The sequence below is a fragment of the Brachyhypopomus gauderio genome, chromosome 4 (assembly GCF_052324685.1).
Source record: "Brachyhypopomus gauderio isolate BG-103 chromosome 4, BGAUD_0.2, whole genome shotgun sequence".
NCBI lineage: Eukaryota > Metazoa > Chordata > Actinopteri > Gymnotiformes > Hypopomidae > Brachyhypopomus > Brachyhypopomus gauderio.
The window spans coordinates 33,662,042-33,680,288 of NC_135214.1; the positions used below are offsets into that span (position 1 = coordinate 33,662,042).

At 47.0% G+C, this 18,247-nt stretch overlaps 1 protein-coding gene across 1 annotated transcript in view; it reads right to left on the reverse strand.

Moving 5' to 3' along the window:
• Positions 1 to 18,247, reverse strand: part of fibcd1a (fibrinogen C domain containing 1a) — a 95,523-nt gene that overhangs the window by 54,404 nt on the left and 22,872 nt on the right. The window contains exons 3-4 of the mRNA XM_077004126.1: positions 10,795 to 10,960; positions 9,902 to 10,038 (exon numbers count right to left, since the gene is read on the reverse strand). Of these exons, the coding sequence (XP_076860241.1) occupies positions 9,902 to 10,038; positions 10,795 to 10,960 (303 nt within the window). The remainder of the gene's footprint in view (positions 1 to 9,901; positions 10,039 to 10,794; positions 10,961 to 18,247) is intronic.

Below are 18,247 nucleotides of genomic sequence, written 5' to 3' on the forward strand. Positions count from 1 at the left end.
GGTCTCTGGTAAAGACAGTCAATGCGTGAGAGTTGGCAACTCTGATTATTATTATATTAATTATTTGGCCAAGTTTAATATTATGAGTTCAGTAGCTTCTAGCTTCCCTGTCCCGTCATGTGGTGGACAACATAGAACCTCAGAAAAAGTCCCCCAAGCTAGGACTGAAGTGGCCGGTTCGAAATTACTGTTTGGTTGTAACGGTGGGGCTGTAGTATCATAGAGGGGCGGACACACATGCGAAGCAGAGCGTACGATCTTAGTGGGGTTTATTACATGTTTGACATGGCCTGAGGACACGCGAGTTGCACGTGAGCGACGAGGCATGATAAACAGAACACACACTTGAATTCAGACAGCAGAAACGACAAAGGTGCTAGACCGGACTAAACACAAGAGTACAACTAACAGTTGCATACACTGACATGAACAGGAATACGTGAAGCAAGAAACAACCATACACGAACACGAAAACTAAATACAAACAGAACGAAGAGAACTTACTAACAGCACAAGGGATCGTACATGAACAAGATACACGCACTCTAGACAAACCTGTAACACAAACCACGTTATCGAACTACATGAACAAGCAACACGCACTCCAACAAACCTGTAACATAAACTATGGAGACAAACTACATGAACTAGATACACGCACTCTAGACAAACCTGTAACATAAACCACGTTATCGAACTACATGAACAAGCAACACGCACTCCAACAAACCTGTAACATAAACTATGGAGACAAACTACATGAACTAGATACACGCACTCAAACAAACCCTAAACATCGACCACGTTGCAGAACTACATTAACAAGCAACACGCACTCAAACAAACCCATGACGTAAACCACGTTACACAACACTGAGACCCAACATACCGAAAACCCAAAACACCATAAACCGTAAGTAAACTCGAAGGTAGAAGAAACACAACAACCAAAGAATGACCAGGAGCTGAAATACCGATAATGATGCCCGAAGGTAAGTAGTGACATAGGTTGTATATATACCCACACATACTCATTGAACACTACGACTGTCTAACACGGTACAGCTGGACAGGGAGGGGGCGGGACAACAACGTAAAAACAACGAGGTACAAGAAAGGGGCGGAGCCAGACATGACAGAACCCCCCCACAAAGGCGCACTCCACCAGGGTGCGCACACAAGAAACCGAAAACCCCCGCCAAAAGAAAACCACCCACCAATGACCAGAAACCAAAACAGGAACGAAGCAACACAAAAACAACCACACAACCAGGCAGAACAAGGACTCAATGAGGGGAACCATACTCTAGGACACAGGATCAGCCAAACAAGAGAATGCAGACACAGAAGATTTGGGGGTAGGACCAGACACGAATGACAGATGTGGGAGGATAGAAGCTGACGAACCAGGGACCGAAACCGAAAACACAGACGGGCAAGAAGAAGCAGGGACCGGACCAGTGCGTGACTCAGGACCAGAACCAGACCGGAGAACAGGACTGGCAACACGAGAGGCAGAAAACACTGAGGTAAGTATATGACACACGACATGAATGGGCACAGGAACAAGATGGGTTACATAACGAGCAAGACACATAACCACCGGAACAGAGACGATGACACCAGCCACTGGGACAGGCATAGGAACACACACAGACACTGGTATAACAGCACTAACTGGGACCAATACAAATCCTGGAACAGGCGATGAGAAAAGAGGCATAGTCCTTGGGTCGAAACCTATAGGGAGCTCAGACTCACTCAGAGTCTCTCGGGTAGTCTGGTGGGCCTCTGCAGGCCTAAACAGTGTTTCTGCAGCGGGCAGGTAACCCTTGAGCACAGGCCGTGTGGTCCTCTCGACCAGTCCCAAGCCAACATGGACCGCAGTAGCAGGTACGGACCCTTTCCGGGCCTCCGAGTCCAATGCTGACCCCCTCTGAGCCGCGCGAACAGGCTGCGGCAACAGCGGTGGCGGTGACCCCGTCCGGGTTGCAGGAACAGGCGCCGGCGTGGACGACCTCTCCTGGGTCGCGGGAACAGGCGCCGGCGTGGACGACCCCTCCTGGGTCGCGGGAACAGGCGCCGGCGTGGACGACCCCTCCTGGGTCGCGGGAACAGGCGCCGGCGTGGACGACCCCTCCTGGGTCGCGGGAACAGGCGCCAGCGTGGACGACCTCTCCTGGGTCGCCGGGACAGCAGCCGGCGAGGACGACCTCTCCTGGGTCGCCGGGACAGCAGCCGGCGAGGACGACCTCTCCTGGGTCGTCGGTACAGCAGCCGGCGAGGACGACCTCTCCTGGGTCGTCGGTACAGCAGCCGGCGAGGACGACCTCTCCTGGGTCGTCGGTACAGCAGCCGGCGAGGACGACCTCTCCTGGGTCGTCGGTACAGCAGCCGGCGAGGACGACCTCTCCTGGGTCGTCGGTACAGCAGCCGGCGAGGACGACCTCTCCTGGGTCGCGGGAACAGGCGCCGGCGTGGACGACCCCTCCTGGGTCGCGGGAACAGGCGCCGGCGTGGACGACCCCTCCTGGGTCGCGGGAACAGGCGCCGGCGTGGACGACCTCTCCTGGGTCGCGGGAACAGGCGCCGGCGTGGACGACCTCTCCTGGGTCGCCGGGACAGCAGCCGGCGAGGACGACCTCTCCTGGGTCGCCGGGACAGCAGCCGGCGAGGACGACCTCTCCTGGGTCGTCGGTACAGCAGCCGGCGAGGACGACCTCTCCTGGGTCGCGGGAACAGGCGCCGGCGTGGACGACCCCTCCTGGGTCGCGGGAACAGGCGCCGGCGTGGACGACCCCTCCTGGGTCGCGGGAACAGGCGCCGGCGTGGACGACCCCTCCTGGGTCGCGGGAACAGGCGCCAGCGTGGACGACCTCTCCTGGGTCGCCGGGACAGCAGCCGGCGAGGACGACCTCTCCTGGGTCGCCGGGACAGCAGCCGGCGAGGACGACCTCTCCTGGGTCGTCGGTACAGCAGCCGGCGAGGACGACCTCTCCTGGGTCGTCGGTACAGCAGCCGGCGAGGACGACCTCTCCTGGGCCGTCGGTACAGCAGCCGGCGAGGATGACCTTTCCTGGGTCGCCGGGACAGGAACAGGCGGGGTCCGCCGGCGGGCAGCGGGAACAGGCGGGGTCTGCCGGCGGGCAGCGGGAACAGGCGGAGTCCGCCGGCGGGCAGCGGGAACTGGCGGCGCTGGCGTCAACCCCGTCCGGGGCGTGAGAACTGGCGAAGCAGGAACCGGCAGCATCGGCGTCGAACCCCTCCGGGTAGCAGGAACAGGCGGCGATGGCTCAGACCTACAAGGCAAGGGAACAGGTGCAGACCCCTCCTGGGTCTGTGGCACACTCGCCAACCTTTCCGTGGCCTCACACACGCAGGCAGGCCACTCCGGGACCTCTGGCGCGGACACAGGACACTCGTGGACCTCTGGCGCGGACGCAGGACACTCGTGGACCTCTGGCGCGGACGCAGGACACTCGTGGACCTCTGGCGCGGACGCAGGACACTCGTGGACCTCTGGCGTGGACGCAGGACACTCGTGGACCTCTGGCGCGGACGCAGGACACTCGTGGACCTCTGGCGCGGACGCTGGCGAAGCAGGAACCGGCGGCGCTGGCGTAGGCAGGGCGTCAGGCGTAGGCAGGGCGTCAGGCTTAGGCAGGGCGGCCAACGGAGCGCTGGAGAACCATCCAGCCCTAAAGGCTGCTACCTCCTCAGGGTTGGACCAATCGCGTTTCCATTGCTTAGCGTTGTATGTACCAAACCGAGCCCGGAGCAGTCCAAAGAATCCCTCCAAGGTTCTCATTTCCTCTGCTCTCTTTGTCATTAATATATGTGCCCATTGTAGAGCTGTTCCTTCAAGGAATTGTAACAGAAATCTAACCTTTACAAAACCTGGTGGCTCTGGGCACAGTAGAGAGGCAAAAAACAAACTGCTTTGCAGAATAAACCCCTCCAGGGGTCCCTCCCCATTATACACATGGGGTGGGCTAATCGACGACGGCAAATCGAACGGTATGCCGTTCTGTAGCCTGTAGTGGAGATCCACAGGAAACATGTTAAACTGTGAATCGTCTTGTACGTATGGTTCAGGAAGTACAGTCTCGTGATACTCGCTCGCTGTGTCCTTACTAGGGGCATCATTCTGTAACGGTGGGGCTGTAGTATCATAGAGGGGCGGACACACATGCGAAGCAGAGCGTACGATCTTAGTGGGGTTTATTACATGTTTGACATGGCCTGAGGACACGCGAGTTGCACGTGAGCGACGAGGCATGATAAACAGAACACACACTTGAATTCAGACAGCAGAAACGACAAAGGTGCTAGACCGGACTAAACACAAGAGTACAACTAACAGTTGCATACACTGACATGAACAGGAATACGTGAAGCAAGAAACAACCATACACGAACACGAAAACTAAATACAAACAGAACGAAGAGAACTTACTAACAGCACAAGGGATCGTACATGAACAAGATACACGCACTCTAGACAAACCTGTAACACAAACCACGTTATCGAACTACATGAACAAGCAACACGCACTCCAACAAACCTGTAACATAAACTATGGAGACAAACTACATGAACTAGATACACGCACTCTAGACAAACCTGTAACATAAACCACGTTATCGAACTACATGAACAAGCAACACGCACTCCAACAAACCTGTAACATAAACTATGGAGACAAACTACATGAACTAGATACACGCACTCAAACAAACCCTAAACATCGACCACGTTGCAGAACTACATTAACAAGCAACACGCACTCAAACAAACCCATGACGTAAACCACGTTACACAACACTGAGACCCAACATACCGAAAACCCAAAACACCATAAACCGTAAGTAAACTCGAAGGTAGAAGAAACACAACAACCAAAGAATGACCAGGAGCTGAAATACCGATAATGATGCCCGAAGGTAAGTAGTGACATAGGTTGTATATATACCCACACATACTCATTGAACACTACGACTGTCTAACACGGTACAGCTGGACAGGGAGGGGGCGGGACAACAACGTAAAAACAACGAGGTACAAGAAAGGGGCGGAGCCAGACATGACATTGGTGGTGAATTATGTTTTCATATTAAACGGTTTGTCCACTTGTCTACCTTTCTAGTGTGAATTATTAATATGGATAAAGTTTGGAGATGAATGTTGTGAGGATAATATAGGCTAGTTTTGTGTATTTTGTGTTTGCTAGGCAAATGTAAGGCACTGTTTCCTGTTCACTTTTTGATCGAGTAGGCCTAGGGGTTTTGATGTGACGCTAAGAAAAAAAAGGTTTTTACTTTTACTTTTAATACTTAAGTATTTTTGAAGGCAGATACTTTTGTACTTCTACTCAAGTAAAAAATTGAGGTGAATACTTTTACTTTTACTTGAGTAATATTCAATGCAAGGTAACTGTACTTTTACTCAAGTACATAATTGGTGTACTTCGTCCACCACTGTTGACATCTAAAAAGTTAAATGTGGTGCTGTATTTGTCATTCATAGAAATACCATCTAAGAGTAAATGATAAAAAGACCCTGGATGGGTCTGCCTGTCTCTGGATGGGTCAGCCTGTCCCTGGATGGGTCTGCCTGTCTCTGGATGGGTCTGCCTGTCTCTGGATGGGTCTGCCTGTCCCTGGATGGGTCTGCCTGTCCCTGGATGGGTCTGCCTGTCTCTGAATGGGTCTGCCTGTCTCTGGATGGGTCTGCCTGTCTCTGGATGGGTCTGCCTGTCCCTGGATGGGTCTGCCTGTCTCTGAATGGGTCTGCCTGTCTCTGGATGGGTCTGCCTGTCCCTGGATGGGTCTGCCTGTCTCTGGATGGGTCTGCCTGTCTCTGGATGGGTCTGCCTGTCCCTGGATGGGTCTGCCTGTCTCTGGATGGGTCTGCCTGTCCCTGGATGGGTCTGCCTGTCTCTGGATGGGTCTGCCTGTCTCTGGATGGGTCTGCCTGTCCCTGGATGGGTCTGCCTGTCCCTGGATGGGTCTGCCTGTCTCTGGATGGGTCAGCCTGTCTCTGGATGGGTCTGCCTGTCTCTGGATGGGTCTGCCTGTCCCTGGATGGGTCAGCCTGTCCCTGGATGGGTCTGCCTGTCTCTGGATGGGTCTGCCTGTCTCTGAATGGGTCTGCCTGTCTCTGGATGGGTCTGCCTGTCCCTGGATGGGTCTGCCTGTCCCTGGATGGGTCTGCCTGTCCCTGGATGGGTCTGCCTGTCTCTGGATGGGTCTGCCTGTCTCTGGATGGGTCTGCCTGTCCCTGGATGGGTCAGCCTGTCTCTGGATGGGTCTGCCTGTCTCTGGATGGGTCTGCCTGTCTCTGGATGGGTCTGCCTGTCCCTGGATGGGTCTGCCTGTCCCTGGATGGGTCTGCCTGTCCCTGGATGGGTCTGCCTGTCTCTGGATGGGTCTGGCTGCTCCTGCTCATTCAAGCCCGTCTCTCTCTCCCATCTGAGTTGGTTTCCTCAACTCAAAATGCATGAAGACAAAAGAGTTTCATAAGATTCCTTGATTAAACTGATCAATCTGCATCTAAGAATCAAATTCCAACATTGTTGTGATTTAGATTTAGCACAGTAGAAAACCATTAGTATAAAACAGAATAAATGCAATATTATTATACACAATGTTTTGTTTTACATTTAATGGGGAAATATGTAAAATGCTTTTTCAGTACTTGGCCAAATCTGGAGTGTTTTCTAACCTACCGAATGTGAACCAGATTAACCCAGTAAGTTTCCTCTGGCTTGCCTAAGTCAGAAAACATGGGATTCATCAAGTCATGCCAATTTAGTTCCCATTCGACATCAGGTGCCGGCTAATTTGAATGACTCCGCCCCTCATCTGAATATCTCTGCCCAGAGTTAAGAATAGGAGCTTCTCTGGGGTTGGCCGCACAGACCAGTATAAATTGCTACATCAGTCCCCAGCCTCAGAGGACAGAAGAGCTGAGTGGACAACATCCCAGCTGCAGTCACCAAAAACCTGTTTGTGTGTGCTAACCACTTTGTGTCTGACTGCTTCTCCAACTTGGGTCAGTACAACACAGGGTGGGAAACGTAAACTAAAAGAGAGATCAATACCGTCAATGGACAAAGTACAGCTGAAAGAAATGCAAGTATTTAAAAAAATTATTATTCCATAGTTAAAAAGAATTATCTCATGTTTCTTTGGCTGTTTAGCTAACACCCGATGTAATATATTCAATGGAATTTTCTAGAACACTACTGGCATTATTTGCTGCAGGATCCTGTCACATAATCACATACATTACTACTGTACTGAAGAACTATGATACACCACACTGATAAATACTGTTTCAAGAAAACATCACTGACTGGTACCTACTGTGTTTTGAGTTTTACTTGTGTAACGGGGAAGGCTTGATGACGTTTACATTACTTACACTTTAAAAAATGTGAGTATCCTAGTGTTCGATAACCAGTATATAAACACACTATCTTACATACAGGCTCACGAGCACAGGGTTGTCTGCCACACAGCCACCATAGCCAACAAGACCATCAGGACCTTAGCCAAAATACAAAATAATTTTAATAACGAGCCAATCAGGACCTCCCTATTCTAGCCTTGATTCTCAGACATGTTTTGTACCTTCTTCTTGTTGAGGGTTTGTCTCTCATTCATATTCATTGAATCTCATTCTCAAACATGTATATATGCTATGAATAAGCTTGGGTGAGGAGGCTGGATCCTCATTGTGGTATTTTATATTTTATATTCAACACCGCAGGGATCTGAGTTAACTTGTGAAAAAGTGCTATAATATGTCATCTTTAAAATTTCCTCAAGCCAATAAAATGGATAATTAAACAGATACAATCAATTAGTCGATACATTTTCCTCCTTTGAGCAACAGATGTACACGACTCATCTGACAGATCTGAAACACTCAACATTTCTCTTCTTCCCAAGAGGAACATTAGAAATACGAGAAACTGCAGCAAATTTCTCACTGCAATTGTAACCGAGATGGATGTATGTGAGAGGCTTGGCCATCCCTCAGCTGCTCCGCCACCGAGCTGGAGCTCCGCCCCTGCACCGGAGCTCCGCCCCTGCACCGGAGCTCCGCCCCTGCACCGGAGCTCCACCCCTGCACCGGAGCTCCGCCCCTGCACCATAGCTCGCCCCTGCACCATAGCTTGCCCCTGCACAGGAGCCCAGTCCCTACGAGCAAAGCAGCAAGTTGTTAAAGTGTTAAAGTCACTCAACAAGGAGTAAATATACTATAAAGAAAATTATTGTGCTGAAAATAATTGTGCTGAAATCAATCTTGGCAACTTGAAAACAAGTTAATAAAATGTAATCAAAAAGTCTTGTGTTTTATTGTAGATCGACCCAGGGGACCATGAGTCAATCACAAGGTAGCAAATAAAGTAATCTTGGAAAACATATGCCAAATGGCCTTATGCAAGATTTTTTTTCCATCTTCCATCTGTGCCAAACCTCAAAAATTCTGGTATAAATTATCTATGCATATGCATTGAAAGAAACAATTAATTAGCATATATCACATACCCAATATGCCATATAAGGACAGGTGCCTCTTATACAGATGTGTCCTTCACAAAATTGTCATCTAAGACTAAAAACAAAATGTTATTATTTTAGAGATCAATGTTCTGCTTTCAGAGACGAGTAAATTAAAATATATCATTTTAATAAATGAATTAAGAACATTATGCTTGTTCAGGCTGCCTCAATTTCAAATAAAACTCATTTGAATAGCAGAGCAAAAAATTCAAATACCACTATTAAGTATGATAGGTCTAATCTAAGCCATTTTTATATTCATCAAGTTTAAACATCAAAATTAAATTTCTATATTCCAACTTAAAGTGTCTTCAAACTAATTAAATGGATACCATTCAAAGCCTTTTCTTCGCTTACAGAGTGGCAGGCAAATTGTACATGACTCATACCCTGAGTCTAGACCACTTTTCTTCACATAAAAGTACATAAATCTAAATATGGGAAAATTGGAGAATTCTGCAAGCTCTTTTAAACAGTCTGTGTGAAGTATGTGAAAATGTATCAGTTCTTCCACTGGTTCTTGCGTGAGTCTCAATGGGCTTTACTTCAGGATTTTGCAGAGGATTCTTCAGGCTCTTGAGTCTCGTGGAGTCACAATGCCATACCATTCATTACTAGTTTAGATGTTGGCACTATTTGAGTCTGTTATTATTGCGCTAAGCTTTGTTTGAGTGACTGCATGTGTTCATTTATGAGATTATGGGCCATATGGTGCTTTGTGTGTGTTTTTACAGCGTGTAGGAGCACACAACACGACTGACTATTAGTAATGCTTGTACATACGGTATATTCAGTCAGGTCAGCTACATTTAGCATTTAAAACAAACCTGTAAACACATAGCGTCATGTCATATCGCTTCGCCATGTGCAAACAACACCTGAACCTCCTCACAGAATATACATCAAGGTCTTGTTTATATTTACACAGAGTAGCGCGGCTAATCTCCATGTAGACTCTTGTGGAGTAGTCATGTATACTCACGCAGTGATTCATTACTCTGTTTTTGCTGCTGCGGCTCTGTGATGTAGCTCACTGGATTTAAAAATAAACAATGACTACGAAGTTGAAGTACAGGATTGTGATTTCCATTTAAGGATATTTACATCTATATTAGGTGATTTCAACCCTTTTTATACGCATTGCATTGTCAAAAGATGTAAAGTTGACCTGACATTGGCTGTAGATTTAGTATTTACACTTGGGGTCTGTTCGTATCTCGTCAAGAGAAGTGAAGACGTGTGGAACCTTCAGTGTGTCAGGAAGGCAGAGAGAAGTCCCCCCCACCCCCCGTCCACCTGTCCCTCCCCATGGCCGTTTGCTGCTTACCGTCCAGCCACCTCCATCGCTGGTCATGTCACAGTAGACCTGGAATCCTGCAGGATAGTGGGTGGGGAACACAGAGTAGATCCCGTCCTCACGCTGGCCGCTGGCATATATGTCACTGCAGTCCCGTGGCCGGGAGCCTACAAGACACGAAAAATGCATGGGCACGTGCCAAATTCATGGCTTTTTTATACAGTCGTCCTGACTCGTGCAACGCCGCACTGCTGCCTGAGCAGAGGCATCTCTGCGTGCTTTTTAGTGGAGAGAGAGAGAGAGAGAGAGAGAGAGAGAGAGAGAGAGAGAGACCAACAGGATGGGACTGTGCAGAGAGAGAGGGAGACTAGCAGGATGGGAAAGCATGGACATAGAGACCAGCAGGAAGGAACCGTGAGGAGAAAGAGACCAGCAGGAGGTGACTGTGTGGAGACAGAGACCAGCAGTAGAGGGGAAGGGCACAGACAGGGAGACCAGCTGAAGGGAAGTGCAGAGAGAGAGACCAGCGGTAGTGGGGAAGGGCACAGACAGAGAGACCAGCGGTAGTGGGGAAGGGCACAGACAGAGAGACCAGCGGTAGTGGGGAAGGGCACAGACAGAGAGACCAGCGGTAGTGGGGAAGGGCACAGAGAGAGACCAGCAGTACTGGGGAAGGGCACAGACAGAGAGACCAGCGGTAGTGGGGAAGGGCACAGACAGAGAGACCAGCGGTAGTGGGGAAGGGCACAGAGAGAAACCAGCAGTACTGGGGAAGGGTACAGAGAGAGACCAGCAGTACTGGGGAAGGGTACAGACAGAGAGACCAGTAGGAGGGAAGTATGAAGAGAGAACAAAGCCCAAGCAAGGCTCATTATATTCAGCTGGCCTGCTGGAGACGGAGGAGTAATGAGCAGCTTCCTCACCCTCTCCACTGGGGCAGCCTCTGGGCCGGGCGCCGCGCACCGGTGCCCTCTGGAGGTCCGCCTTCACACGGGCCTTGGCGCTGCCCGTCTCCTTTTGTATGGAGCTGAGTGCATCGGTCACTGAGTTCACCACCTTCACCATGTTAATCTGGCTCTCTGACAACAGCTGGTGAGACAGAGAGAGAGAGAGGGAGGAAGAGAGAAAAAGAGAGAGAAACAGAGAGGGGTAGAGAGAGAGAGAAACAGAGTAAGAGAGACAAAGAGAGAGAGAAAAAAACAGAGACAGAATCAGAGAGAGAGGGTGTAAATAGAGGGAGAAAGTGAGAGAGGAGGAACAAAGGAAAAAAGAGAATCATTAAAAGATAAATGTTTGGAGTAATGAGGCATCATATTTGGTGCTGCTGGATTCTGTCTGACAACAACCGTCAGCCATTCAGAAGAATACTCAGTCCCAATAAAACCTTATAATCGCTTTTCAGTACACAATATCATCTGTTCCCACTGGCAGCGTATTGCAAACACTGCCTTACATAACACCTTATCATACCCTTCCAACCACTAACCTGCCTTACTGGACACTCAATTAAAAGAGTATTTGGCTCAGAGATGTTGATTTGAGAATTGAGAAATGAGATCTGATGGGAGCTACATATCTGACCAGTGTTCTCAAGTCTCACGCATTGAATGTGTGACACACGCATTTGACCGTCTTCACATGCCACACTTCGGATTTCTCACGCCGAAAAAAAAAAATCTAGTTTATTTACCTCTGATATCTAGATACCTCCATATCTATATTGCCCTCCACTGGCGATCGATCGTGATATACAACTTACGTTCGCAAACCCCCCCCCCCCCCCCCCCCCCCCCCCCCCCCAATCCCCTTGCTCAACAACTTACACTCGCCACCGACTCCTGGTTCAAATCTTACCCTGACAAGATCTACCTCTGAAATGAATTCTAAACTTGAGAGCCCTGTATCTGACCATTATTAGGTTATGATAACTAACCACTATTAGGTTATGATAACTAACCACTAATAGGTTAAGATAACTAACCACTATTAGGTTAAGATATCTAACCGCTATTAGGTAATGATAATTAATCACTCTTAGGTTATGAAACTAACCACTATTAGCTTATGATAACTACCTGCTATTAGGTAATGACCATTTCAAAAATTTCTGAATTAAATTAATCTTGAGCGTCTATGTGAGGTTGGCCCAACCACCTCCAGACAGCAGCAGTGGTTCAGTGCTTCAGTGCTTCAGTGGTTCAGCGCTTCAGTGCTTCAGTGGTTCAGTGCTTCAGTGCTTCAGTGGCTCAGTGCTTTAGTGGTTCAATGCTTCAACGCTTCAGCGCTTCAGTTCTTCAGTGGTTTAGTGCTTCAGTGGAGCTTCACCATGTGGAGTAGGTCCAGATATTTTAGACATCAGGGCCTACATGAAAACCCTGCGGTCCTCAATTAACAAAAACTGCTGTTTCCCCTCTTAAAACACAAAAACCACCAAACAAATAAACTTCTTATGGTGGTGTGAACAAGTGTGTGTGTGTGTGTGTGTGTGTGTGTGTGTGTGTGTGTGTGTGTGTGTGTGTACTAAAATATGTGCAGATGTTCTGCCGTGCGCCACCATTTCAGGATAAGTGTGTTTGGCCGCTCGTGAGGTTGACCGTGATGGTGACTGACACGTTGGTCACCTCCTGAGTGGACAGAGGGGACATTAGCACTCTCCGCTCTCAGCACGGATTCCTCTTACACGCCCTTTCTCCGTGCGTTGCCACAGCAACCGCGCTTACCTGTCAGTCATGAGTAGGTTGGCCCACGAAACAAAAAAAAACCCATGAAAAATACATGCTAAGCACGACGGGAGAGAAGCTTCCACCTGTTGACGCTGCTGTTGCTCCAGTCCTGATCTGGAGCCCAAGACACACCGCCTTTCACTAAAGCTGTCCTTTCCTCCCAGTGTATATTAGCTTAAATAAAGTCTTTTATTTTGAAGTGAAGAATTGTTTTCAGGAATCTACTGGAATATGCTAGAATAAACCGCACAGAAGCAAATGTCTGGACATTGTTGTTCAAAGGCCACTCTTTCTGCAGGCTTGCTCGTAGCGTGTCGTCCTCTCCAGAGGGCATAGACGCCATTTTGCTGCACAGTAACATCATAAAGGTCCGATTAGGAATATCCGGAAGTGGCTAGTCACTTTTTGGTATGGTTAGGGTTAGGGTTATCATGGACATATTCAAATAACACTCATCCAATTAAAAACGTGCGGTTTGCATTTGCTCTGCTTTAAGAAATCACAGCTTGTCTTGGTGCCGCTTTTTGCGCCTCCTGGTTGTGCCTTTTAGATCAACATCAAAAATCCAGAGCTGGATGTAAACGCCCCTCACTTATAATTCAGGTCTCAGCCCGGTCCTGGCCCTGTTGGTAGATAAAGCGTGCTTTGATATCTATGCAGCACAGGCTGCTCTGTAAATGTACTATCAGCCGCGTGGAGCAGGACGCTGATGGCTGCCTCTGTGGCGTGAACATTATTTAAAATAAGTTTGCTTGCTGGCGGAGGGGTCTCCATTAATCACACGCATGTTCAAAGCTGCTATTCCGCCAGCCTCCCATATCATCAATAATCTCCTTAACAGAATAGGCTTCGGAGTTTGGAACATGACTCAGGAGAAAAACGTCTGATGCCTGCCGGAGAAGGAAAGATTAATGAACGCAACGGCATCAGAGGAAATAGAATACAAAATTGTCCTGCTTGCCAAACAATACAAAGTTTCAGTCTTACAGCATGAACGGCTGAGAACATATGAAGAGATTCAGAGATTTCTCATTTCTACTACGAGCCACTTTTTTAAAGGAACCCTGTGCTTCTTGCTAACCAACCAGTGGTTATGGGCAGGAAATTGTGGGGACTGGTGACTTGGCTGTACAACAGGCTTTTAGAGTGTGTGTTTTTTTTTTCTCATATAGCATTTGAACACAAGTGAGTACATAAAGCTGATGGTTCCTTTCAACAAAGATATAAGCATTTGTTTTCGAATATGAAGGACTTCCTCATTAAAACTCCATCATGCCACCATCATAGTGTAACAGACAGGCCCCCTCAAGAGCTGAAAGCAAACTGGCCCTCTTACGGACGCCTGCAAACCGCTTGGATCCTTTTCTCAGTTATGCTTTAGTGGTCTAAAAGCCCTTGGTCTATACAAAAGCAAGTTTGATGCTCAGCTATTCTAATGAGGCTTTGAGGTCCTTCACTGCGTTACATATCTGTAACTGAAGCACACCATCATAAAACACACCAGTCAAGCTTCTCTCTGCTGTTTCCAGTTTCACGTTTCAGTACTTTGTCAGTGCTTGACTGAGAGGAATTTGCTTCAGTACCACTAAAACACAGACACAAACATCCACAAACCTAACGCACGCTGTCTAAAAAAGCTCCTATAATACGCAAAAACACATTATTAAAACTCATAAAAAAGTGAAAGCACATTCATATCCGATAGCATTGTTAAGACAGTGAGGAGGAGCTGAGGAGCGAGATGGTAGAAGTTACGTGCTGAGGCGGTAGTGAGATGTTCTACAGAAGACGCTCTTATGAGAAGGAAGCAGGCAGATGATTTTACCACAAGGGAACAGTTGAAAAAGGTCCTGTGCTGCGTGTGAACTGTTGGCATGAATTTTTAATGCCTTCATTTTCATTCTACTGATGTATATAGAGGCGACGGATGGGAGTTCACAACCAATGATTTTAGAAGCAGTACGCACAACCTTCTCTAAGTGCTCCCTCTCATATACACTCTCACTGGCGTTACCGTACCAGACGCACAGCCAAAAAGGTCAAAATACTTTCCAACACAGCCCTGTAAAAAGTGTAGCGTACAGTTTGTAGTCATACTAAATTTCCTAAGATGTCTTACAAAGACAGCTTTGCTGAGCTGTCTTTCTCAGAAAGACAGCAGTGATGTCCTTCCACTTAAGTGACTGACAGTTGTCCCCAGGAGCTTAAAAGCCTCTCCTCTCGCTGACCATTAAGGGTCAGACGTGGTAGGTCCAACTTCCTTTTTTTGAAGTCAGCCACCAGTTCCTGTGTCTTATCAATGTTCATGTTTAAATTATTCACCCTATTCTGTTCCACTAAAGCTTGTCTCTGTAAAGCTTTCTGAAAAAAAAAACCCCTCTGAATATTTCTGCCAGGTTTGGGGCAGATGAAATATATAACTGATTTATATAAGCTGAGACAATGACATTGAAAATGGTCAAGGCGGTTTAATGCAGTGCTGTGGATTGCACTCTATCTTTAAAATTAGTCTCAGTGCTGTCAACATATTCCTGGAGTTGATCAGTCGTGGTGCCTGAGGCGGATTTAGCAGGCACTGTTATTTCCAGAGAGCACATTCTGCTGGTCGGCCTCCAGAATCAAAATTCCAATTCAGTGATTGCCTGTATGACCATGCATACAAATAATTATCGAGGGCAAAGAAAGTTTAGACAAACAGGTTTTTTTTCCCGGTGCGTGAGTAACGTCTGTCACACGACAGATGTGGTACCGCCATGAGACAGTAGGAGGCGACGGCGAGTGTTAATTTCAGCGCCACTCTGACAGATGAGTCAAGACTCACTTTTCTTGCCGTTGCTTCTTCAAGGTAAAGGGCAAAATCGAGTAATCGTGGCGACGAAGGTCTATCATCGGGCCATAGAGGGACACGCGCCGACATGAAGTGACCAGCGGCACTTAACCTAATGAGGCCACTCTGATAATGAACTACAAGGGATGTGATGTAGTCCTGCAGGACCGATCTCTGCTCTCTTCTGCCCTTTGCAGGAGCTGAGCTCTTGAGACAAGGTCAGCAGACCTTCGCCAGATCCGCAGGTGTGACTGTGACCTCAGTGCTCCTGCAGACCCGACACCGGTGGAGGACGGAGAGGTCTGGAGGAGCATCACAAACCTCCTGACGCTCCGCCCCGATCTAAAGTTAGAAGACTACTAGAAAAGGAGGCGGTGGTGATTAATGGGGTGATGTGAGTAGCAGGTAGGTTGGCCTACAGACTCAGTCTCACTTGAAGGACTCTTATGCCTTTACACTACATTGAGGTTGAAGTCATAAAAGCTCTCACTTCTGAGCAGAGAATCACCCATTTATGCCTTGGAAAGCAATAGGATAAATCTACCTCATTACTTCCTCATGCACTAATTCATTAAGCAGCTTTTCAGAGGTTCTGTGCTTCACTTCAGTGGCCCCATTTCTTCAACACACAGAAAAAAACTACATTTTACATCAGCACATTTCCTCTAACAATGCATATAATTATACTGCAGAGAAAGTCCAAAATCCAAGACTGCTGTGGTCCTACAGATGAACCTTATGAACTGATATGACAACATTTGTTTTTCCTTTAATATATTCTTTTTTTTTGGGGTTGATGTATTAACCTGATATAGTCCAGGCATTCCTACAATGCAAAATGTGGATAATTAGTTAGTATAATGACAATAAAAGGCTTTATCTCTTATATGTGGATTAGAATTATGGCATTTTGTCAGAGAAGGGACACGATGTAAATAGCACAATAGGGACATACATTTGTTGGCTTTAACTCAAATAGAAAGGTAAGTTAATGCATTCCCCATTGTTGCTGATACATAAGTCGGGTACTGCACAGAGACCCTCCAATCAGAATCAGTCTGCACAGAGGCCCTCCAATCAGAATCACTCTGCACAGAGGCCCTCCAATCAGAATAAGCAGAGTTGTATAGTAACGAAGTAGAACTACTTCACTACTGTACTTAAGTACTAAAATGCTGTATCTGTACTTTACTGGAGTATAATTTTTTTCTCCTACTTCCACTTTTACTTCACTACATATTTTCCATTAGTTTAATAATTTTACTCCGATACATTTTTTATGTGCTGTATAGTTACTCGTTACAATTATAAACATGTTAGCTGGCGCTGTCACCGGGTGAAGCGACCAGGCTGTCATATGAGAAAACTGCGCATGCTCCGGTCGCGTCTCGTTTACTCTGCTGCTGCCTTCACTCAACACTTGAGCTTCGTAATCTAGGTTCACTTGACACGTCGTGACTGCCGCAAGGGTCCGCACGCAAAAATGACGCAATCGCGGTGACTCCACCCATGCGCATTGGCCACGTGCGCGGTCGTGTCGCGAGGTCGTGCACCTCTCGATTTTTCTGCGTGCGAGATTACAAGGTGGAATTCACGGACATGTACGGCACTTTGAAGGTCCATTTTCAGTATTTTCCAGCACCTTCAGCTTAATTGACATACTTATACAAATACACATATACTCGAAATTATTCCAAATAACTGGCTTTTTATCTCATTAAAAGAGATGGTACCGTGTAAATTCCTATAGGATGAAGTGCCACCTCTGCCTCCCTAAAGACGGTGAAATATTGACCTTCAAAAACTTGAAGAAACACATCAATGTTATAAATATAATGCACTGAAGACACACCAGATTTAGCTGTCTGTAAGCACAAGTTAGGTTAGATATCTTAGCTAACTAACCTAATTATATTCATGTCGTGCTGCAGTATTCACTTAACATTAGCTGGTAATCATAAATCATGAAGGCGATGTTGTGTTTTTAGCAACAGTAAGCTGTGTCTCTTTTCATGCTGACTAATCATGTGCCCATTTTTATAGTGTAGTGTTTTTATAGGGTAAGGGTATTGGGGTAAACTCAGGGCAGTAGGCTCACACTTAGAATCCGACGGACGGATTTTACGTCCAAAATACACCTCGTTTTCTCAGCTAAATTAAGGTGAACTTGTACTTCTGCATCAAACCTACGACATAGCGGGACATAGGTTATCTGTTTTTTGTGTACACTTGTATTTGTGGTCTTTGACATCTTTGATTTGTAAGAGATATATAAAAACAATTGATAATCAAACTTTGACGGCTTTCTTTAATGAATTCAAAACACAATACTTGTACTTTTTACTTTCAGTAATTGAGTAATAAATTTTAGAATAAACTACTTGCAATACTTAAGTACAAAAAATGCTGAATACTTCTGTACTTCTACTTAAGTAAAGTTTTTAAAGAACACTTCAACTTCTACTCAAGTCAATTTTTTTGATAGAGTACTTGTAATTTTACTCAAGTATGGGTCTCGAATACTTTATACAACACTGAGAATAAGTCTGCACAGCAGTCCTGCTCCAATTATGTTCAAGGTGCATGAAAGAGAGGCATGGAGTTAAGGTTTCTAAAGGGGCTGTGGTGGGGGTCTAGTCACAGTAAGGTCTCTCTGCACTTTGGTCTCTGCGGTGTTTCTGTGCCGGGGGGATAATGGTGAAGAGTATCACAGCTTCTTTAATGAAGCTGCTCTCATGCTAAGTCACATGACTGATACCCAGGGATCCACGAATGAAACCTTTACCCTTTCGCTTAAAAGACACCCAGAGGACCATCAGAGTCTGT